The sequence below is a fragment of the Alligator mississippiensis genome, chromosome 1, assembly GCF_030867095.1.
Source record: "Alligator mississippiensis isolate rAllMis1 chromosome 1, rAllMis1, whole genome shotgun sequence".
In the NCBI taxonomy this organism is placed as follows: domain Eukaryota; kingdom Metazoa; phylum Chordata; order Crocodylia; family Alligatoridae; genus Alligator; species Alligator mississippiensis.
The window spans coordinates 230,047,465-230,068,042 of NC_081824.1; the positions used below are offsets into that span (position 1 = coordinate 230,047,465).

The window sequence follows — 20,578 nt, forward strand, 5'->3', positions numbered from 1 at the left end:
CCTGAGTCTCTGCTGTCAGCAGGAATCTGTCAGCCCCCCTAGGAAACTGTGTGTCTCATCTCTTATCTAGGCCTGCTGTTCACAAACCTCCTTTTGTTATCAGTCATATCATTAGCTCATGTGGTGGAGGTGAGGAATGGTGGATCTAGAGGTTTCAGCCCCACTGGTAGGTTTCAATTCATCCTGCCCTGAAAATGAAGCAGGGTTATGTACTGACAGGGGCTGCCATCTCTAGTTCCTCTGCCACATTTGCTGCAAAGGCTGGAAGGTGTGCAGTGAACGAGGCAGGAGACTGGAAAAGTAGGATGGTTTCATGCTTATGGAAATTGAATGCTGCCCTAGGGAACTGGATATCATCACTACCTCTGCTACAGAGCTCTTCTTATATGATAGTTGGCAAATAACTCACAAGCAGGGCTGTATGATTGGTTGTTCTTGCTGCTGCTGCTGCTGGGGTCTCTGGCTTCCCCCTCCCTCCTCCAGCTTTGGCTTCCTGCCCCGACCCGAGAATGGGACAATATCACTCACAGAACTCGTGGCCCACATGTGGGAGTGTGAGGGGTTGGGGGGGGACCAAAATTGTGCGTGGCCTGGGGGGGCAACGGCCTACATAAATTTGGCCCCCCACTACTCAGAAGTTGAACAGTCCTGACTTACACCAAACTTTTCTCAAGTCATTACCAATTGTGGTACTACTTCATTTTCCAGCCATCCAATTCTTAGAAGTGCTGAGCACTCACATCTACAACTAAAACAAATGGGAGCTGTGTTTTAAGTGTTGGGCATGCAATATAATGTGACATCATCTGAAAAAAATTAGGTCATAGTTATCTTGACTTGGTTTGTATTTCATCTCCACTCTCTGCCTCAGTTCCTTGCATTTAACATATGCATAATACTAACCCCTCACCTCTGAGTCTTTGTGAAGATTAACTAATTGTTTGTCAAGATACTTGGATGCTATAGGGACGAGCACCACAGAAGAGCCCAAGAGGAAATGAATAATTCTGCCTTCAGAGCTGGGTCTGAATAGTATGCAGTAAATAAAGCAAAGGCCACGAAGTGAACAATGAGGAGAACACAAAATAATGAATAGTTGCTCGTTAAGTGAACCTAGCTCATGCTGTGCACCGAATGAGGCAGGAGTCCTGTGGAAAAAAACCAGTAAGTGATCATGTAATTAAGAACTAGATCATAATGCATACACTCCAGGGCGCCAAATTACGGTTGCACAGACAACCTTAATACCGGCATTTCCTAACTTTTCAGTGCTCGACTCTCAACCTTTAGACCGTAATGCTCTTTTCCTGTGTGTGATGTTCGATAGAGTTACTATACATTGTGCTTCCCAAGTGTATTTCCATCAGTCGGGTGCCTATTGGGATTTGCTTTAATAGATCCATACCCATCATCCACTCCATGCGCAACAAAACCCAGGAGTGCCTATGGCAACATGTTTGCTTACTTTGGGGAGCTGACACTGGGGCAACTGTAAACATTTTGTAGTGAGGGTGCAGCAGAAAAAAAAGGATATTCTTGAACAAAGTGCAAAATAACAAAGGCAACAAAGATAAGATACACCCAGTGTATTATGGTCTGACTTCAAGCTAACAGTATTTTAAAAACTGCAGCAGTGATTGCATTCCCAGACATAAAAGATTGTGGGACTGGGTGAGGGCATGAAATGGTGGCTGATTTTGGATAGCTGGTTCAGGATAGGGTACATGATGATTGGAGGTTGGTTTGCTGGAGGGAAGCATTAAATCAAGGGGGAGATTGAAAGGCCCTTCCCCTCCCTTGCACCATGCTTACTGCCTAACTGCAGTGAAGAGTCAGTAGAGCAATGTGATCTGTGTCATCTGCAAGTGTTCCCTAAAGAAAAGCACACAAAAAGGTTTAGACCCCTGAACCTACTGACTACCTAACCCCTGTGCTGCACAGGTTTGAGGATGAGCACCTTACGTTTACCATGCGGTCACAAACTTGTCTGTAGGGGACCGCCACGTTTTTTCCTACTGTCCTGACACTTGCCCAAAGGAAAAGACTGAGGTTGCTCTGAGATAGCTCCTAGTTCCAGTAGTCCTCAGTTCCACTGCCCTTACATTGGACCCTGCAGCTTCAGTGAGGGATTCTCTGTCAGCCCCAAGTGGCCCTGTTTTTGGGTTGAGAAGAGATTATAGATTATAGATCTCAGAGAGAGTCAGCCTGGAATATCACCCAGAAATCACCCTTTCCACTGGCAATCAGTAAGAAGTCACACAGCAAAAGGATTTATTACAGAGGATGAAAGAGTTATGCAAACAAAACAGACCATAGATTTGGAGTCACAAAAGTAAAACAAGTACAGATTCTTACTCCCTCATTTGGCTATCCCTAGCCTTCTATGCGAGTCCTTGACAGGATTCTTAGAGATCAGCCTTCCTACCAACTCCACCGGTCCTTGTAACTCGGATTAGTGAGAACACAAAGCCTGAGATCCAAAGACAAAGATTCAAACCTAGCTAGATGCTAAAAAGCCTCTAAGGCCAGACTCCTCATCAGCATTATTCTAATTGCCCATGAATCATGAGAACCCTCTACAAGTTTCTGGCCACCTGAGATACCTGGAAACCTTCCAGCTGAAGGGCCATTACTTGCAGATGACTTAACTATTGCAGAGTTGATTTCCCCCATCATAGGCAGACAATGCACAGGAAGGCTGATCCCAACAGCGGCCCCTTCTGTCTGCTATTGAGAGTAGCAATTGTCCTGGCCCTAGAACACAATGGCAAGAGATAATTAGCAGTAGGGGTTTGTGAAACAGGCTGTATTCAATTTGGATTCAGCCCAAATTGGGGGACAATGATTCGATTTGTCGATTCGGATCACTGCCCCGATTTCATTCGGCCAAATTCGAATCTGATCGATGCTGATTCAGAGAATCAGCCATTCGGCCATAGACACAGCTTTAAATGTTTTTCCTACGTAGCTCAAGGTACCAGGTGTGGCTTGTGAATGCTCTGATGCTGGGGCAGATAAAGCATCCAGAGGAGCACGAGAGGGCTCCCTGTGTGTGCAGCAGCAGACCTGGAAGTGGACCGAAAGTACTTTCCGTCCACTTCCGGGTCCGCTGCCAAGTGCGCAGGGGACCCCCACCCCCGGACTTGGCGATTGGCTGCAGGAGGACCCCAGGTGCCCCCCCAGATCCAGGAGGCGCCAGGCACTTAGCCAGGGGGTAGGCAGGTCCCCTGCACGCTCTGCGGCGGACCCAGAAGTGGATTGGAAGTGCTTCTGGTCCACTTTCGGGTCCACCGCCAAGTGCGCTGGGGAGCCCCCCGCGCTCCTGTGGGACACTCCATCTGCAGCATTCACAAGCTGCCTGGTACCTTGAGGTATGTAGAAAAAACATTTAAAGCTGTGTCTATGTCCAAATCATTGAATCTCTCCAAATCTCTCCGAATTGATTTGGTGGGTTCCAATTCAATTTGGAGAGATTAAAGGGTCTCCTGATTCGATTTGGATTCGAAGATTCACCTGCCAAATTAGGCCAGATCTCCACTGAACTGAATCAGCAACTGAAGCTTTGCACAGCCCTAATTAGCAGTTCCACCCACTCCCTAAGCTTCCTGGCTAAACCATATCCAAAACCACAGAGATATATATAGTCAGCATAGCATATAGTGACAATAATAGCATAAATGGACACAGTGTAACATGGGGTTTCCAATGAGACTGTGCATTCTGTATCAGTACAATTAAACACAGGGAAACAATTATGACATGCTGTGGACCCCCAAAACATAATTGGGTTCGTGACATGTTACTTACAACTAACAAAATGGAGGAAACCAAATTTCTTCAGAACCCAAAGTACAGCCCCACAGTAAAGAGTCCTATACCAAGACTCTTGGTGTGCTCACCATTCACGCTTAACTACAGTATGGCTACTTTAGCTTCCATAGTCCAGTCAGCCTTTTTCCTGCATCAGTCACCTTGGACAGGAACTAAATGGGACCCCTGTCACTGGAAAAATACCAGTCCTTTCACTTGCTCTGTTCTGTTGTGTTTTTTCCCTAGCAACTTTGCAATAAGCATGTACAGTTGTTGCCATTAAAAAAAGGTAATGCCTGTCAGTAGTGTTATCACACATGATGAAGTGTTTGTTCAACCCTCTCCCACTGCCAGATGCTGCCATTCAGGCACAAGCACATGATGGATAGGGCATAAAGCAAAGCTCAAATTGTAGATTATACCTTCGCTCCACAGAACCAATCATTCTCTCTCACTCCCATGTTTGGGGAGTTGGACTCCTAAATGTCACTAAAGGAAGGAAGAAAGGAGAGCAGCAGAACAAAAATACTGGATTTAAAAAAAAGTAGACTTTACAAACCAGGGAACTGGTGGGCAAGTCTGAGGGGGAAAAGGTGTCCAGAAGAACTGGTTGTACATTAAGGATGTCATAATAAAAATGCAGGAACAAAAGTTATTTTGATGCTATAAAAGAATTGGAAAGGCAACAGGAGACCACCCTGGCTAGACAGGAATCTCCTTAATGACCTGAAACTCAAAAAAGAACACCAAAAAAATGTGGAAACTTGGCCATGTTACCAGGGAAGATTATAAGAGTACTGCACAAATGTCCAGGGAAAAAATGAGGAAGGCCAAGGCACGATTTGAGATACAATTGGCAAAGGATGTAAAAAGCAATGAAAAGGGATTCTGCAAGTATGTCAAGTATATGAGAAAGACCAGAAAAATGTAGGTCCCTTACAGAATGTGGAAGGCAATCTAGCTATGGATTATACAGAGAAGGTTGAAGTATTTAAAACCTTTTTTATTTCAGTCTTCATGGATAAAGTCAGTTACCAGATGATGAGCATAGTTGGCAGCAAAGACAAGGAAGGAGACAAATGGGTTTAAAGAAAAACAGGTTAAAGATTACTTAAAGAAGCAAGTTGGCAGGGCCAGTTAGAATACACTCTAGAGCAGGGGTATCAAAGATAGTATGGCCTGCAGGCCAGATCTGGCCCATGAAGCCCTGTCATCTGGTTCCTGGTGCTGCCCCTGGGTCTGAGCTGATGCACATGTTGCACGCAGTGCATGGTGGACTAGCTCCATGGGTAGGGCCTGGAACACACACCATACACAGCACCTGCTCTGGCTGGTCTGGGATCCAAGCTATACACAGAACCTTCCCCATCTGGACTATGCCATATGAGTTGCTTGTTTCAGGATCTATGCCACATATGGTGCCCTCTCCCACCAGTCTGGAACTGTGCCACATGTGGTACCTAGACTGGCTGGAGTGGGTGCTGCATGTGGCTTGGATTCTGGAGCAGCCAGAGGACACATCACATGCACTGGATCTGGCATGAGGAGAGAAGGGGATCCATGGGTCTGATCTAGCCTGCAGATTGGCCGTGTGCCACTCATCCGCCCTGTGGGGATACATGTGCTTGATACCCCTGGCCTACGGTACTGAAGGAATTACCTCAGCCAATTTCAGAGTCACTGGTTATCTTCTTTGAAGGTTGTGGTCAGGTGAGGTCCTACCTAATTGGAAAAGAGCAAACACAGCACCCATCTATAAGAGAGGGAAGAAGAATGATCCAGGGAGTTACAGACCAGTCAGCCTGACCTCAATACCTAGAAGGATGATGGAGCAGGTCCTCATCTAGGAATCTATTGTGAAGCACTAGGAGGAGAACAAGGTATTCAGGAACAACTAGCATTATTCACCACGAGCAAGTCATGCCTGATGAATCTGATTTCCTTTGATGTATAAGTGACAGGCACACGCGGGGAGAACAGTAGATGTGGTATGCCTTGACTTCAGCAAAGCTTTTGACAACGTCTCCCATGATATCCTCATTAATAAGCTAAGGAAATACAGAGTTGATGAAGGTAGTGTACCGTGGATACATAACTGGTTGCATCACTGTACTCAACAAATAGTTATCAATAGCTCAGTATGTTGCTGGCAGAAGGTATCAAATGGGGTTCTCCAGGGTTCCAGCCTGGGGCCAGTATTGATCGACACCTTCATTGATGCAATACCTTCATTAATGATTTGGATGATGGAACTGAGTGCATGCTTATCAACTTTGCAGATGACACCAAGTTGGGCAGAAATGCTGACACTTTAGAGGGTAGGATTAGGATCCAGAATGATCTGGATAGAATGGAGACATGTTTTATAGTCAATCAGATGAGATTCAACAAGGACAATTGCAAAGTCCTGCACTTGGGATGGAATAATTCCATGAATGCGAACAGGCAGACTGGGGAATGATTGGCTAGGCTGTAGTATTGCAGAGAAGACCTTAAACTGAATACAAGTCAACAGTGTCCTCTTGTTGCAAAAAAAAAAGACAACAGAATACTCATATATATTAATAGGACCACCACTTTGCAAATCAAAGGAAGTGATTATTCTGCTCTCTTTGGCACCATTAGGGCCTCACCTGGAGCACTGTATTTAATTTTAGGCTCCACGCTTCAAGAAAGATATGTAAATAGTTCAGTGGGGGTTTGACCAAACTGAATGGAGGCCTGGGAAGCATGATTTATGAAGTCAGGCTGAAAGAATTAGGATTATATAATCTGGAGAAAAGAAAATTGAGGAGGGATTGAAAACAGTCTTTAAACACCAAAAAGTCGATTGTAAAAAAGATAGAGAAAGGCCTTTCTCTGTGGTTCTGGGGACAGGACTAGATGGCTTCAAACTGCAGCAAAGGAAATTTTGATTGGAAATTAGAAAGAGATTTCTGACTATGAAGGTTGTCAGGCATTGGAACAGGCTACCTAGAGAATCTCCATCCCTGCAAATTTTCAAGAGCAGGTTAGATAGACACTTAGGTGGGATAGTTTAGTCAGGGATGCTCGCCTTGAGTTGAAGATGGACTAGATGACCTTACGAGGTCTCTTCCAGTCCTGCTTTCTAAAAGACAGAGCATCCCCTGGATACAGAGGAGAAGAACACCAGCTGTGGTCAGCCAACAGGGGAGGTGGAAGGGAAGGCTCTTGGAGCCTGTCCCCAGTTTATGCACCTCAATAAGCCAGCCAGAATTTGGCTCATACTTTGGTATATGTCTGTTTCTAAGGATATGCTGTTCTTCAGTAAACCTAGGTTACTTATGCTATGCCTTACCATGCCCAGCAGTGCTGTCCTCAGTCACTTTGCACTGCTCTAGGCTGGCTGCCTCCTAAACAAGAAGCAATGTAGCAGCATCTGGAAAACTTTGTGGCTTAGCAAGGAGGTGGGGTAATGGGCACTGTCACTCAGCAGTGTTAATGAACTCATCTGAAGCACTGCACAAATGCAGTCACATTGCTTTGTGTTTTGGAGGCAGCTCCCCTGGAGCAACAGAGAACGTTTGAGCACTCTGCCATCAGATCTGGTACAATTACTGTGTAGCCATGGGTTTAGACTGCAGTCTCTTTGGGCCAAGGACCTGTGGTTTCATTTTGTTTTTGTACAACATCTTGCACAATGGGTTAAGCCTTGGGTTTGTACATGTTACTGTACTATCTGTATATATTAATAAATAATAGCATCCACATGCAAGTTCCCACTTTTAAGATAAACACACACAAATACCTATTGCTGGAAACCAGTGAAAGAAGTAGTTAGAGGAGCCTGCTGGAAACTGCCTTTACAGGGAGACCAGCTACACGATCATTTCAAAACTCTTGTCACATCAGTGCTTTAATTAGGTAGGTTTGGTTGTGGCAGACCACAGCACAGATGGCCAATTAGCCCAAGAATCATCATCTCTGAAACATGAACTGAGCTCTTGCTCTGTGGTTGGATTAGCAGCTCTGGGTGTTTAATGTAATGATTCTGATTCAGTTCACAATGCATCTGTTTCATTAATGGCTTGTATGAAGCCTCCATTCTACCTGCTGCATCCCTTCCTCACTTCCCCAAATCCAACCAAACAACATATCAAAGAATCCCTTTGTCAAAAAGCAGTGCTTGGTAACAAAGAGAAACCTTCCCTCTCCCCTTTTTGTTCTTTTGGCAACATCAAAGAATTGCTCCAGTGAGGTCTGCAGCACAGCTAGAAACTGTTCTGGTTTCATCTAGGCCCTGAAGCAGCTGGGTCTCACAGATCTGGCATGTGCTAACATATAATGTGCTACCATGCAACAGCAGTAGCAGTTCAGATCTGTCAGACCCTCAGCTAGATCACGTTGGACTCCTCTGAAGTCAATATGGCTGAGCCAATCTACACTAGGCAGAGACTTGTTCCAGTTATCCTGGTTCCTAGTGTTTGGAGAGCTTTAGTTACTCTCCTGATCTCTGATTTCTTTCAAGGCCCTGTGTATGATTTCTCTTGAGACCCCACAGATCTTTTCATCTGACATAAAACTGACCATTCAACCAGAATGAAAATACTTGCTGGCCAAGTTCAAGTTCAAGAACTGTTAGCAGAAAGTGGCAACACAGCTGACATCCTGTGGCTTGACACGCCTCTCATTCTATAGAGAGAAGATAAATGCACCCCAACAGACCCACCCATTTTGGGTGCTGGCCTTAGACTGTAGCTTCTGATCCAAGAATCTTATGAATCTACTCCAAGAATTGAAATCCAATGCTCCAGGGCCTGATGTTGGGAGAAGTTATATCAGGCAAGGGGAAAGGAGTTTTAGATACAACACATTTCTAATAGAAAATTGCATTTCAAAGTAACATGCCTACAACTAAAGTAGCATTCAAGTAGTTAAAGTAATAAGCTAAAATAACTGCTTTTCCTATTTGCAAACTAAGAAAAATAATTAAGGTGAGAAAATCCCTGAAACTGGGAATGGCACAACAAAACCAAATAAAAACTTAACTAGTTTTGCCCCATTTATAATCCTGTATGAGCCATTATCCCTAAATGCTAGTGTGTAATAACAAGGTAGGAGCACAAATGGAGAGGATACTTAGCCAGAATATATCCATGATGGCTCTTCTTCAATACCACCTTGCCACAGTAAGACATTAACATTGAAAATGGATGGGGAAATTAGTCTGATGGTATTTGGAGCCAATGTAATCACTGTGACACTGAAATTGGCATAGAAAAGCAACCTCTTACAGCCTCATTTCTCATACTGTTACCAGGCGTATCTAACACACAAAGAATCTGGTATTTGTGTACTAAAAAATCAAATATAGAAGTCTTTTGTTTTCTTCCAATATATATATATATATAATGTATTTTGGAAGATCCTTTAGAATACACAGCAAAAGAGTACAAGATTTTGCCTGAGACCAAATTTGGGACAATTCACAATTTTAGTCATGTTTGCAATGGACTGTTGTGTTCACCACAAGGAAGTATGAAACTGTACCCTCCATTAAGTTTATAAATTCCTGCACAGATCTAGGTAGGATTTTCATAGCCTTGGATTGACTCTTCTGCTACTGCAGAAAATGGTAAAACATCCACTAACTTCAGTGGAAGCAAAGTGAGGCCAAGGCTTTGAACACTTTTGAAAGTCTCATCCCATATTTTTTTCTCATGTATTCTTATGAAATGGAAGCAGTATTTTGCTCTGCTACATAACCTTTCCTCTAAGGACTTCAAGCAAATTAATTCTCACAACTACTTCCTAAAGTTATGTGGTTATATCTATTTTCTCACCATTGTCTCTAACCTAATAAAAATAGAAAGAAACATATATTAAACTATGTAATTGCTTATGATATAAATATTTTGTATCTTCCTGCTTAGCAGAAAGAAATGCATAATTATATCAGCCAGTGAAAATGAACCTTTCTTTGGTAAAATAACTAAAGTGTAAATACTAAATAAGATTAAGATTAATATAAATCAAGGCTTCTTGCTTGGTGATTTAAATTATAATGGAAATCAGCTTTTTAAAGTCAATTTGATTCAATCAAACCCACCTTGGGTTAAACTGCAACAAACATAAATTCCATGTTTTACTCAAATCATGTGACAAATCCACGGTATAACCAAGAAAAGAAACAATAACTAGACTTCTTAGCTCATAGTTCTCTGCTGTGTTACCCTTATACTATGCTTAGGATAATTTATTATAGCCAATATCCCTTCTGAAATGTTATCAGGCATAGGAGGATAAAGGGAGCTGAGACAGTTATTACAACAATTGGGTTCCAAGTCATGTCCTGAAAACAAACCCAAAAGAAGTTTTATATTTTTTTCTCAACACCTAGATTTCTCCCTTCCAGCTAGAATTACAGTCTAGGCTTCTGTTTTATGAGAAGGTTTCAGACTGGTAGCTATATGGCAAAAAGAACTACTTTGCTGTTTTGGGGTCATCACATTAAACAGTTAATGCACAGTGGTTACTGCACATTTAATTTAGTAGTTGTATAATCAAGTACTACATAAATGCACAGTAACTAGAGTTACTGTACAGTAGCACCGGTGAATGCCTTTTAACTGATGCTACTGTGCAGTAGCATAATAATACTGCGCAGTAGCATATTAACACTGTTTGTGCTGTGACACACTACTGCGCAGTATTATTAGACTATTGTGCTGTTAGTGCCTCACACAGACGTGCCCACTAAAGGACACCTCTGGGGAACATAGCTTCAGGCCACCATAAAGCTTTGTTAATTAATAATTTGCCAGGATCATATTGGCTTTCTCAGGAAGAGTTATAATGGAGCTACTAGTACATTAAATACAAGAGTGAGATATCAACCCCAGAAAATCCTTCTATAGATCATGCTTGCTGTACAGCTTATTCAAGTCTCACAGCCATTTTCCCCTTGAAAATCCTCATGGCACATAAACATCAAAATTGGATTCCAAACTTTCGAGTGAAATTTCAAACTCTGTCCAATTTTTCATAACAAGAAAGCTATCGAAGCCCCTTTTCCCTTTCCACTCTTTCGGGCTTAGTTGTCCTATTGATTTGTATTTACTGCATTATCTTGCAACGCGTCATATTTCTGATCAAGGTTGTATGGTGACGTTTCAAAGAGCACCTTACAAGAACATGAAAATATTTAGTATATTTGCAAACTGCAAGTGGAGTGGACATGAGGCTATTTAATTACAAAGACTCAATCACATCTCTAATTCAGACAGGAACTCAGATCTCACCACTTAACTTAATTTCAGACAGACAACTCGTGGCCATATGTAGTTTGACATGCTGGAACGCATTTAAGAAATAAGACCAAGAGTTAATGGCATTGCTGCCAGCCAAAGAAAAAGTTAGTGCAACACAAATAATGAGCTAGAGTAAGATCAAGGACTGGATTAACAAATTGGTTAAGTGAAATCAGTCATTGAGGACACTGTGTCACGGGGGCAGGCAATAATTTCAGGTGAAGGGCTGCTTACCCAGTTTTAGCAAGCTGTTGAGGGCCGCATTAGTAGCCCCAACCCTTGACAGACACTCTGCCCCCTGGCCACCATCTTGTGACTGGAAGTCCTGCTCCCTGACCTTTGCCACCAGAAATGCCTCCCCTTGCCCCCGGAATCACTCCTTTCAGCAAGGGGTTTTCCCGTCTTGGAACCAGAAAAATACTAAATTATATTCTAAAAAGCAAATATCTATAGCATTCATTAATTCGATTTCAAAAAAATATTTTTGTCTTGATTTACATGTGTTTGTGTAGTGTACACAGAGGTGATTGCACAATAGCTTAAAATGAAGTCTTACTTTTGTATGTTGTAGGGGGTGGGTATAGGTTTGTAGGGGGCTATGGGTGTGTGGGTATGTGGGGTGAGGGAGCACACGGGTGTGTGTGTTTGGTTATGTGGGGTGTGGGTGGGTATGGGGTTTGTGGGAGCTGGGTGCCTGGAGCGTGTCAGGGTTTGCATGTATAGCAGTGCAAGGGGGCTGTGGGTGCATGTGTATGGTGGTGTGTGGGTGTGGGACTCAGCCTATGAACACATACACACACAGTCTGCCCCTGCCTGCCCCCCTACCCCCCACAGTCCCTGCCTACCCACACACATAATCTCTGCCTGTATATACACCCCCCACTCCCCATACCAGTGCAGCCCTGTGCTCCCTGGTCCTGCGATGCAGCTGGCAGTCACGTGGGGCTGTAGAAGGGTGGGAGCGGGAAGCAGGGAAATGGCTGGGAGTGGCCAGGGCTGGGCTGTTCAATTCTGCTGAGGCTCCCCCTGGGTCCTATTGCCCCTGGCTCTGTCAGCTTTGACAGGCTGCCGGGGCAGATAAATATACATTATCTAAATTTTTTAGGGGCTCCATGGGCCACATAGAATGGCCTGGTAGGCTGGACCTGGCCCGTGGGCTGTATTTTGCCCGCCTCTGCTGTGTCAGCATATAGCATACATCCCGCCTTTGTGTGTACTTCAACACATCAGAACAGCATCTCTCATAGTTTATAGAATTTTATCCGACCTATCAAGTGACACAGAAACTATTTTGGGTCCTTTTACCTTAAAGCAAGTACAAATAGGTCGAAACGTGGCAGTGGATGTTTTCAAAAGCCACTCCCTGGATGTCCAGTACTTATTATTTTGAACAATTAGATGCCCAAGATTCTTACGCAGTTTTGAAGCTACCCTCACTGATATTTTTAAAATTCTTTTCAAATGCTGTGCTTGGGTTGTTCTTTATTTTTACAGGTGCATAAATAAAAAGAGATGGTCTTGCTAGAGATGAAAATCATGAAGGAAAAGTTCATAGCTGATATGTGACTCTGAAAACTGACTTTAGGAGAACCCCTTGAAAATCCTACAGTCAAGGCTTGTCTTTTGGTTTGCCTGACATTACAGGTTAAATAGAAAATGCTAGCTTCCCAGTGCAGACATACCTGGGGCCTCACTTTTAAGTAGCTGGTGATCACTGTCTCTAACTGAATCGCATTGACTATATTAGTACTTTCTTAAAAAAATTCCAAGCAACAGTGAACCTGCTATAAGTGCAATACTCCTTAACAAGAACCAGTCTTGCTTCCACATTGTTAAAACTGTATTAGGATTGAGTGGTGTTATTCTGAATAAATTACCTTTTATAGCAGGGGGTAGAAACATTTTTGTGTAGAGTGCCAAAACCACTCGCAACCTTGACTTGTAAGAAGTTGGCGTGCCAGGGGCGGATGGCAGGGAAACTGTGAAGAGCCACAAAGCAGAGAACAGACAGAAGAGAAAGGAAAAGGAGAGGAATCACTGCCAAATCTCCCCTGAGGAAAGACCTGCAATTTCTGCAGATGGATCTGTGGCTCAAGGATTGGACCCTTAAGTCACCTCAAGCCACGTTAATGAGCCATGGTAGAGATTATTCTTGAATCAAGGGACTGCTGATGACAATACATACATATTATGATGTGGTTTTTAATTATGCAACTACTTATTGTTTTTTCTTTAGCTCTTGCAGCCCTGAGCTGGACCACGCTCAGTAGAATCACCAAAAAGTAGGGCTGGAAGAGATCTCTAGGGGTTATCTAGTCTAACCTACTGCATGAGGCAGGATGAGTCCTATCCAAACCATTCCAGCCAATCCTTGTCTGACCTATAACCAAAACTACAAATGCAACCCTGTCACACAACCACAAAGCAGACTGCTTAACCTGCCACAGCTAAAGCAGGGGAACAACAATGTCAACTCTGCAGAGAATTTAGCTGCCAAACTCTGCCAAACCTCTATTGAGCATGTGTGGTTGGCAGTTTTCGAAGGCTTGCAATTTGGTAAAATGTAAGTGGAATTTCAAGGAGATGGCAAAAGGCACCTCTCTGGTCACAGGGGTGACGTTTACTACCAAATTTCAAGTCATCGTTCCACAGCAAAGGATTGTTGGAGTTTCTCAGGAAAGTGTTTGGAAGCATTGTTCAACATGGGCATGCTGTATTTTTTGGCAAAATCTTGTTCTCAGGAATGGTTGAGCCATTTTTTGTGAAATTAAACCAAAACAAAATAAGGTATGCCAGACATCAAATATAGAAATTTTCAGCCTAAATGATTACAATTCAGAAAACTATTATGTAAAAAGGGTCTCCTACTGGGAAGTGTCAAGCAGCCTGAACTAGCCGCATCATTGTTTGTATCCTCTAGAATCACAGAGGAGGTCAGAAGCAATCCATGTCTTGAACTCAAAAGCAAAACAGATTTAAGAAACATTTAAAAAATGGAACTCCAGGGGTGCCCAGCATGGAATATTTCTAGATCCTTTACTGTTCTGAAATCTATTCCCTCAGGCTTGGGTCAACCCTATTCTATCTAGGACTTTTATGGAGCATCCCTCATGGCATTACCTAAGCTAAAACAGAACAATGTGGGCATAAATCCATGTCACTCCATGGACTTTCACAGAGCTCTGTTGACTCAGTCTAACTGAGGCCTCATGCATTTTAATTTCTGCCCTTCAGCTGTAAGTGGCAGATGTAGGAGAAAAGGAGACTTTTTTACTTAGTAACTTGAGTGAGATGCTGCCAGGATATTGGTGATCTAACCGTTTTAGGCAAAGCTGTGTATCTGAATGCGGTATCTGAATGAGCGGAGGACTAGGCACAGATGGTATTTCCCAAATGAGGTCTGGCCATTGACAAAAGCTAGTGTTCTCTTGGTCATAAACACTCCTTTACAACCACAGCTGAATTTTTAAGACTTTGCCTTTAAAGGTATCAATACAGCTGAAATACAGCTGTCATTAAGATGCCGTTGATAAGATAATCTTATCTCATGAGCTGCATTCCTTTGCTATAGTCCAACTCTTTCTTAGCTATTAGGTTTTAATGCTTGGGACATGGTTATTAACATCTGTGTTTGAAGTGGGGGGGAAACACAAATGCCAAAGATATCACTTGTTACTTATTTGGTCATGTCACAGCTGGTGATAGAGAAGCCTCAACTGGCCTGTCTCAAATGAATGAAATGCGAGGGCATTTTCACTGAAAGTGAAAACAGAAAAAAAAAGATGGAAGTAGACATGTTTCTTTGAGCATTGATGCTTAGATTCACAAAAGCATATATATGTCTAACTCAGACTGAATTCAGTGGAAGTGAGATACCTATACAAGAGTATGGCAACTAAATACCCTTGTGGATTTGGGACTAAGTATCTGATTCTACCCGTCTGAAATCAGTGGAGCTGACTCATGTGGGTCAGTGGTCTAAAGCCTTACACATATCAAGTTTGCTCCATATTTCCTCTCTGAATAATGTTGGGGAATGGTCATCTGCTGTTTCTTCCACTAGATGCTGGACTCTAAATTGCATCAAATTTAGCTATTGTTTTCTCTTCTCCAGTAATTCCTGAATCAGTGACCTTGGCAGCATTGCCATCTTCCTGATACAGTGCTGCCATCATACTCAAAGCAGCCTTCGGCCCTTCAACTCAATAAAACAGCCTCACATTTTGCATACTTCTTCATCTCTCTGTGAAGTGCAGTCTTGATCTGCATGAGCTGCCAACTTGCAGTTATTTTGCTGAATACCAGAGGGAACCAGGAACCTTTTAGAATTCATTAGGGACCCTTACCTGTCCTGCAAAAAGCCCACACACACCGATAATACAAAGGATGTTGAATACAGCAGAGCCAACAATGGTTCCGACTCCTACGTCTCCTTTGGCAATAAAAACACCTGAAAAACAAGTTCAAGGCAAAGTGGGTAAGTTGGAAAGAAAAGAGTTTTTACTAAAAAAAACAAATTGCAGACCACTGAGTCATGTGTTTGGTTTTGCCATTTTTACTCATATTTAATAGGATAATGTGAGAAGCAAAGACACAGGGAGAATATGGGTGGCCCTTTGATAGGATTAGAGAGACTGTGTGTGATAAAAAGCAAATGTACTAGAGATTTCTAGGTAACTCACACTATAGTAATGGACATCACAGAAACATATGCCATAAAGGCTAGAAAAATCACAATGTCCATCACCTGCTAGCTATGACTCAAAGTTGTAGCAGAATTTCTTTGACCAATGTGACCTATGTTCTTTTTCCCTTCATAATCACATTACACAAAGTGTTTAATCACAGAGTAATAGTTACCAGACTGTGGACTGTACTGTAATAAGGTGGGGAGCTGGCTGTTAGAATAGATATTGGTAGGGCAGGAGGAAATTCATCATGTTATAGACAAGTTGCTAGTAGAGGGTTCTTGATTCAGTCACTTTTAAACTCCTAAATGTTTAGGAAAGGGGAACTGTGATTATCTTGTCTGGCTGCTTGTATAACAAAGGCCGTGTGATTTCCCTGAATTAATTCCTGCTTTGAGTTCCCCAGCTATGGCTGAACTAGAGCTTGGTACTTAGGAAAAAAAATTCTAGCTTGATTTAGAAGTGTTGGGGTGATGTTGTAGTTGTGATGGTGCAGCAAAAATGTGAGATGAAAGGATTCTGTGCGTGATATCTTTTATTGGACCAACTGCTTGGTTTGGAGGGATCTAGACAAGCTTTTGGGTAGCAAGAACCCTTCCTTGGGTCTCCTGAAAGCTTGTCTATATCCCTTTCAACTACATAGTTGATCCGATAAAAGATATCACCCACAATATTCCTTGCCTGTCTTAACTTGTTTTAAATATTTCCATTGGTGGACAATGTGCAGCAACCCTTGGCTGTTCTAATGGCTAATTACCCTCTTGCTCTGTATCTACACACACAGACAGGACAATACATTACCCTTAACTCAGATAATTTAGCACGTGGTTTTATAACTTAATTCTCCAATCAAAACTGCTGTCCCCACTTGGTCACGGGAACAGCAACAGAACAATGATAGCAACAACAGTGCTTATACATGGTTGAAACTAGCTGCTTTTGACCCCAACGTGAGCAGACCCAAAAAGAGGCTTCACAAATGCTCTTTTCATGGGAGCTCTGTGCTAGCTAGGGTGGCCACTGAGGTACCTCCAGAATACAGGATAGTTGCATTAGTATTCTTTCGACCATTCTGAATTCAAGGACATCTTTCACTTGGGCATTTTGAATTAAGGGTGATGTCAAACTGATTTTGAAGACAAATGTTTAACAGTGGCAAGCAACAGCTGTAACGTAAGGATGTCATTAGGAAGCATGACAAATAGGATCTTTGTTGGCATTTGCAGGACCAATACAAACACGGGATTAATTAAATGACAAACATATTAACCAATGAAGACAAACAATCTAAAGTTCAATTGTGGGTTGAAAGTTTGGGTGTCTCAAGAGAAAAATAGAGGACATAAAGGCGTCTGGTTTCATATTAATAGAGGACAGAGTAGCAGAAAACCGCACTGTCTTCTATAAAACCGGACGAATGGCCACCCTAGTGCTAGCCCCAGTGTCCAGTGCATATTCATTGAGTCCCTAACTTGAGAAGAGCCAGGAGTTGCCCAAATTTTTCCTCCTTCCTATCTGTACAAGAACTTGCTGTTCCCCAAATCCAAAACTCTGGGATGTTGTGGAAAGAGCATTATGCTCCTGAGTCTTGCTGCAGAAATAAGTTAGTTCCTGATCCCCACCTCCCAAAATGGGGTGCTGCTCTGAGAGCTCCCTGAATAATCTACTGCTGTATGGAAGCCCTTCAGATCCTCTTCTCTCAATGTAATCGTTCCCATGGGAGGAACACCAATGTTTTTAAAGCCTTTGACTAATTTTTCCATATAAAGTTTCCCAACCTGCACTCTCAAGCACACTAGTAGTGGCCACAGGCTCTGGGGAGCCACCATGCTTCTATACATTTCCGAGAGTGAGGGTAAGGAATTTCTCATTGAATGCTTGGAAGAGGAGCCTGGTCATACCTGATATCTGCTAGGACAGAGGGAGCTCCTGTGCATCCAGCTATTCTTGAAGCTTGGTTAGGGGATGCGGAGACACAAATGAAACACAAAACCTTTGCTTGGCACTAATGCCTACTTCTACACTTTGATCTTGCAGTGGAGCCTCTCATCACAGTTATGGCCTGGAGTACAGGTGGGATAGGCACCTTCCAGGATTGCGCTTGGTGATTGGTAATGCAGTGCAGAGCATGTCCATTACAGGCTGTGGCAGAATTTAGTGGCATGTTAACTACTGGTGGAGCCAAAGGTACTGGGTCCTGAGCAGCACCCCTTCCTCCACTGCTTCCTTGAAGCTTCCTCCTACTCTGGAGGCTGTGACAGCAGGAAGGAAGCAGATCAGTGGTAGTGCTCTGGAGTTCACTGCTGGAGTTCACTGCTGTTGAGGGAAGATATCACTTCATTTTTTTGCTGCTGACACATGACAAGCAGCCAAAACATCACTGGTTTGTAGTGGCACAAAAATGAGGTGGAGTCTTCCTGCAGCAGCAGAAGCTACATCTTACAGAATGCCCTTCACTCACTATCACGCACAGTCTTTGCACTGTTGCTGCCACCCTGTGTTCACTTTGCTGGAGCTAGAGCCAGAGGCTGTGGAGAAAGGGGGGGGGGGGGGGAGGAGGGCGTGAATGGGAGATGGGAGCATGAGTTGCCCCTGCTCCATTTTGGTTTCCTACCGCCTAGTCATTACCTGGGGCTCATGCCCTGCTTGCACAACTGGGTGCAGCACAAGGCCTGAGTTATGGTTGATGGTGTGCATTTTACATAAAGACAGAGAAATTCAGATGTGTGGTCTTTCATCAGTGTGTGATGATGCATGTGTACAATTCCTCAGATTTCATGAAGATGTATCACAACTACTCCTTCAGGAGTCTGAGAGAGAAGAGGTCAAGCCTTACTACAGCTCTCCTACTCACTTGGTGACTCAATCTGGACTTCATGCTTGTTTTAACCTGATTCCGAACAATGGTAGCTGGCGATTAGTTACCTATGACAGATGTAAACAGCTCTGGAGCAGAGCTTCCCGCTGCCATGAAAGTTGCACCAGCCACATCTTCACTGAGATGCAAGCGCTGCAGAGAAAAAGAGCAAAGTCGGTGGTCAGGCTACCAGCACAGTAGGAGAAATTCAATGGACATAAGGTTGTTGTTGGTTCAAATGCAAAACTGCCAATATGCATTTAATGGAAAGTATGGAAGAAACAATAGGACAGAGGAACATCAGTTACAGCAGTTAATGTTAGTGTTAGTGCACTCTTGACTTAATTAAGCAAGACACAAGCTCAGCTCCCAGAGGGTAGATTGCACCTTTTGGCTCACTCCTGAGTATGGGGAAGGAGATTAGCTGTTGCACCCAGGAGGTGCTGGGATACCCCTGTGAGTCACAGATCCTTTTCCACTTCCTCCTCAGTCCACAGGGTAGTAATCTATGACTATCAACCTACCAAATTTGGGGCAGCTGCCCCCCCAATTTTGTAGGCAGAATGCTGGGCCCAGAGCCATTTTGTGGACAGAGTGCAGCTCCCCCGCCACCTTTGATTGGCTGAAGGACCCTGGTGGTCCTGTCTCTCATTGCTGAATGGCCGCCTGTCATACAACCCTGCCTCATTCCACTGATTGGCTGCCAGGGCTGCTTGTCATGCGGCCCCACCCCTTGCTGCTGATTGGTGAAGAGGGGAGGGACCACATGACAGACAGCTCTCGCAGCCAATCAGTGGTGTGGAGCAATGGCCATTGTGCCCGCAGCCCTTTGAGTGGGCAGATTCCCCCTTCCCCCTAGCAGGCTACCACAGCACTCTGAGGACTGCTGGCTCCCTCTGAGAACCCAGCATCTTCTTTACAGCACCCATTCTATGGACAATACTGGATTTTGCAAAATCTGTGAAACTGTGATTTTGGTAGGTTCCTGTCTATGACCCTGTGCATGCATACTGACCAACAGTATAAATGTGGAGGAGATGGGGCAAGCAACGCACCAGCCCTGGGCACCAACTATGAGAAGGCACCAGAATCCTCCTTTCACAAGTCTTTGCCACAACAGGCACAGCCCTGTGTCCAAAAGCATATCTGGGTTGGGGAGGAGCAAACAGGGTACCAGACACAACTCCCAGGGAGTCCATGCCACAGGGCTGCTGCTGTCCAAGTGGACGCTGTTACAGTAGCTGCATCAGTGGTGGGAGCAATACCATCTGCCTTTGGTGTGCAGAGGGCCCAGGAAGGGAAGACTTCCCTTCCCCTGACTCTGCTCCTCAAACGGGTTGGCATACCCCGCTCCTCTCCACCCTGCCTCAACTGGTGAATGAACTCACTATGCCTCTGAAACTTTCTCATCTACTCTGCCTGGTGCACTGGAGGGGGAAGGTGCAGCCAAGAACCTACCCATTTCCCCACCCATCCCTGCCCATGGGCCCTCAGAAGTATGTAAAGTAATCCTGAGTAAAGTAATTGTGCTTTAGCCTTACATTACCTTGTACAGGATTTACCCAACAACAGCTAATAACCTGCCTTGATAATAAGGGACTACCTTTTACCAAATTTGTTCTGGTTGCAAGGAACCCAAATGCCCATTTATAGCCTTTATAGCTCAGGGCTTATGGTTTTTTTTCTTCCATATTTTAAACAATGTTTCTTCAAAAGAAAAAGACTGGTAACCGCATACACTTAGTATACACCTTCTCCAGAGATTTCTTTCCTAAACCTGCTGCAGTCCCAGCGTTCTACCTGTGTAAGACATTGTTCAGTCAATGCAACCAGACGACTAAAATTCATATACCTTGCTGGCACCTTTTATTGTTGTTTGTGAATAGCTAAACAACTATCCTCTGCTGCCTTGTTTCTATGCTAAACTGACCAGACCACATAAGCTGCAAGCC

At 43.7% G+C, this 20,578-nt stretch overlaps 1 protein-coding gene across 5 annotated transcripts in view; it reads right to left on the bottom strand.

Annotated features, from left to right (window-relative positions):
- SLC24A3 (solute carrier family 24 member 3) overlaps positions 1-20,578 on the bottom strand; it is a 452,298-nt gene that overhangs the window by 116,448 nt on the left and 315,272 nt on the right. For all 5 annotated transcript variants that reach the window (XR_002091321.2, XM_019491036.2, XM_019491034.2 and 2 more), the window contains exons 5-6: positions 18,695-18,779; positions 15,428-15,531 (exon numbers count right to left, since the gene is read on the bottom strand). Coding sequence is in view for 4 of the 5 variants with exons in the window: in XM_019491036.2 (XP_019346581.2) it covers positions 15,428-15,531; positions 18,695-18,779 (189 nt within the window). In the remaining variant the exon portion in view is untranslated. The remainder of the gene's footprint in view (positions 1-15,427; positions 15,532-18,694; positions 18,780-20,578) is intronic.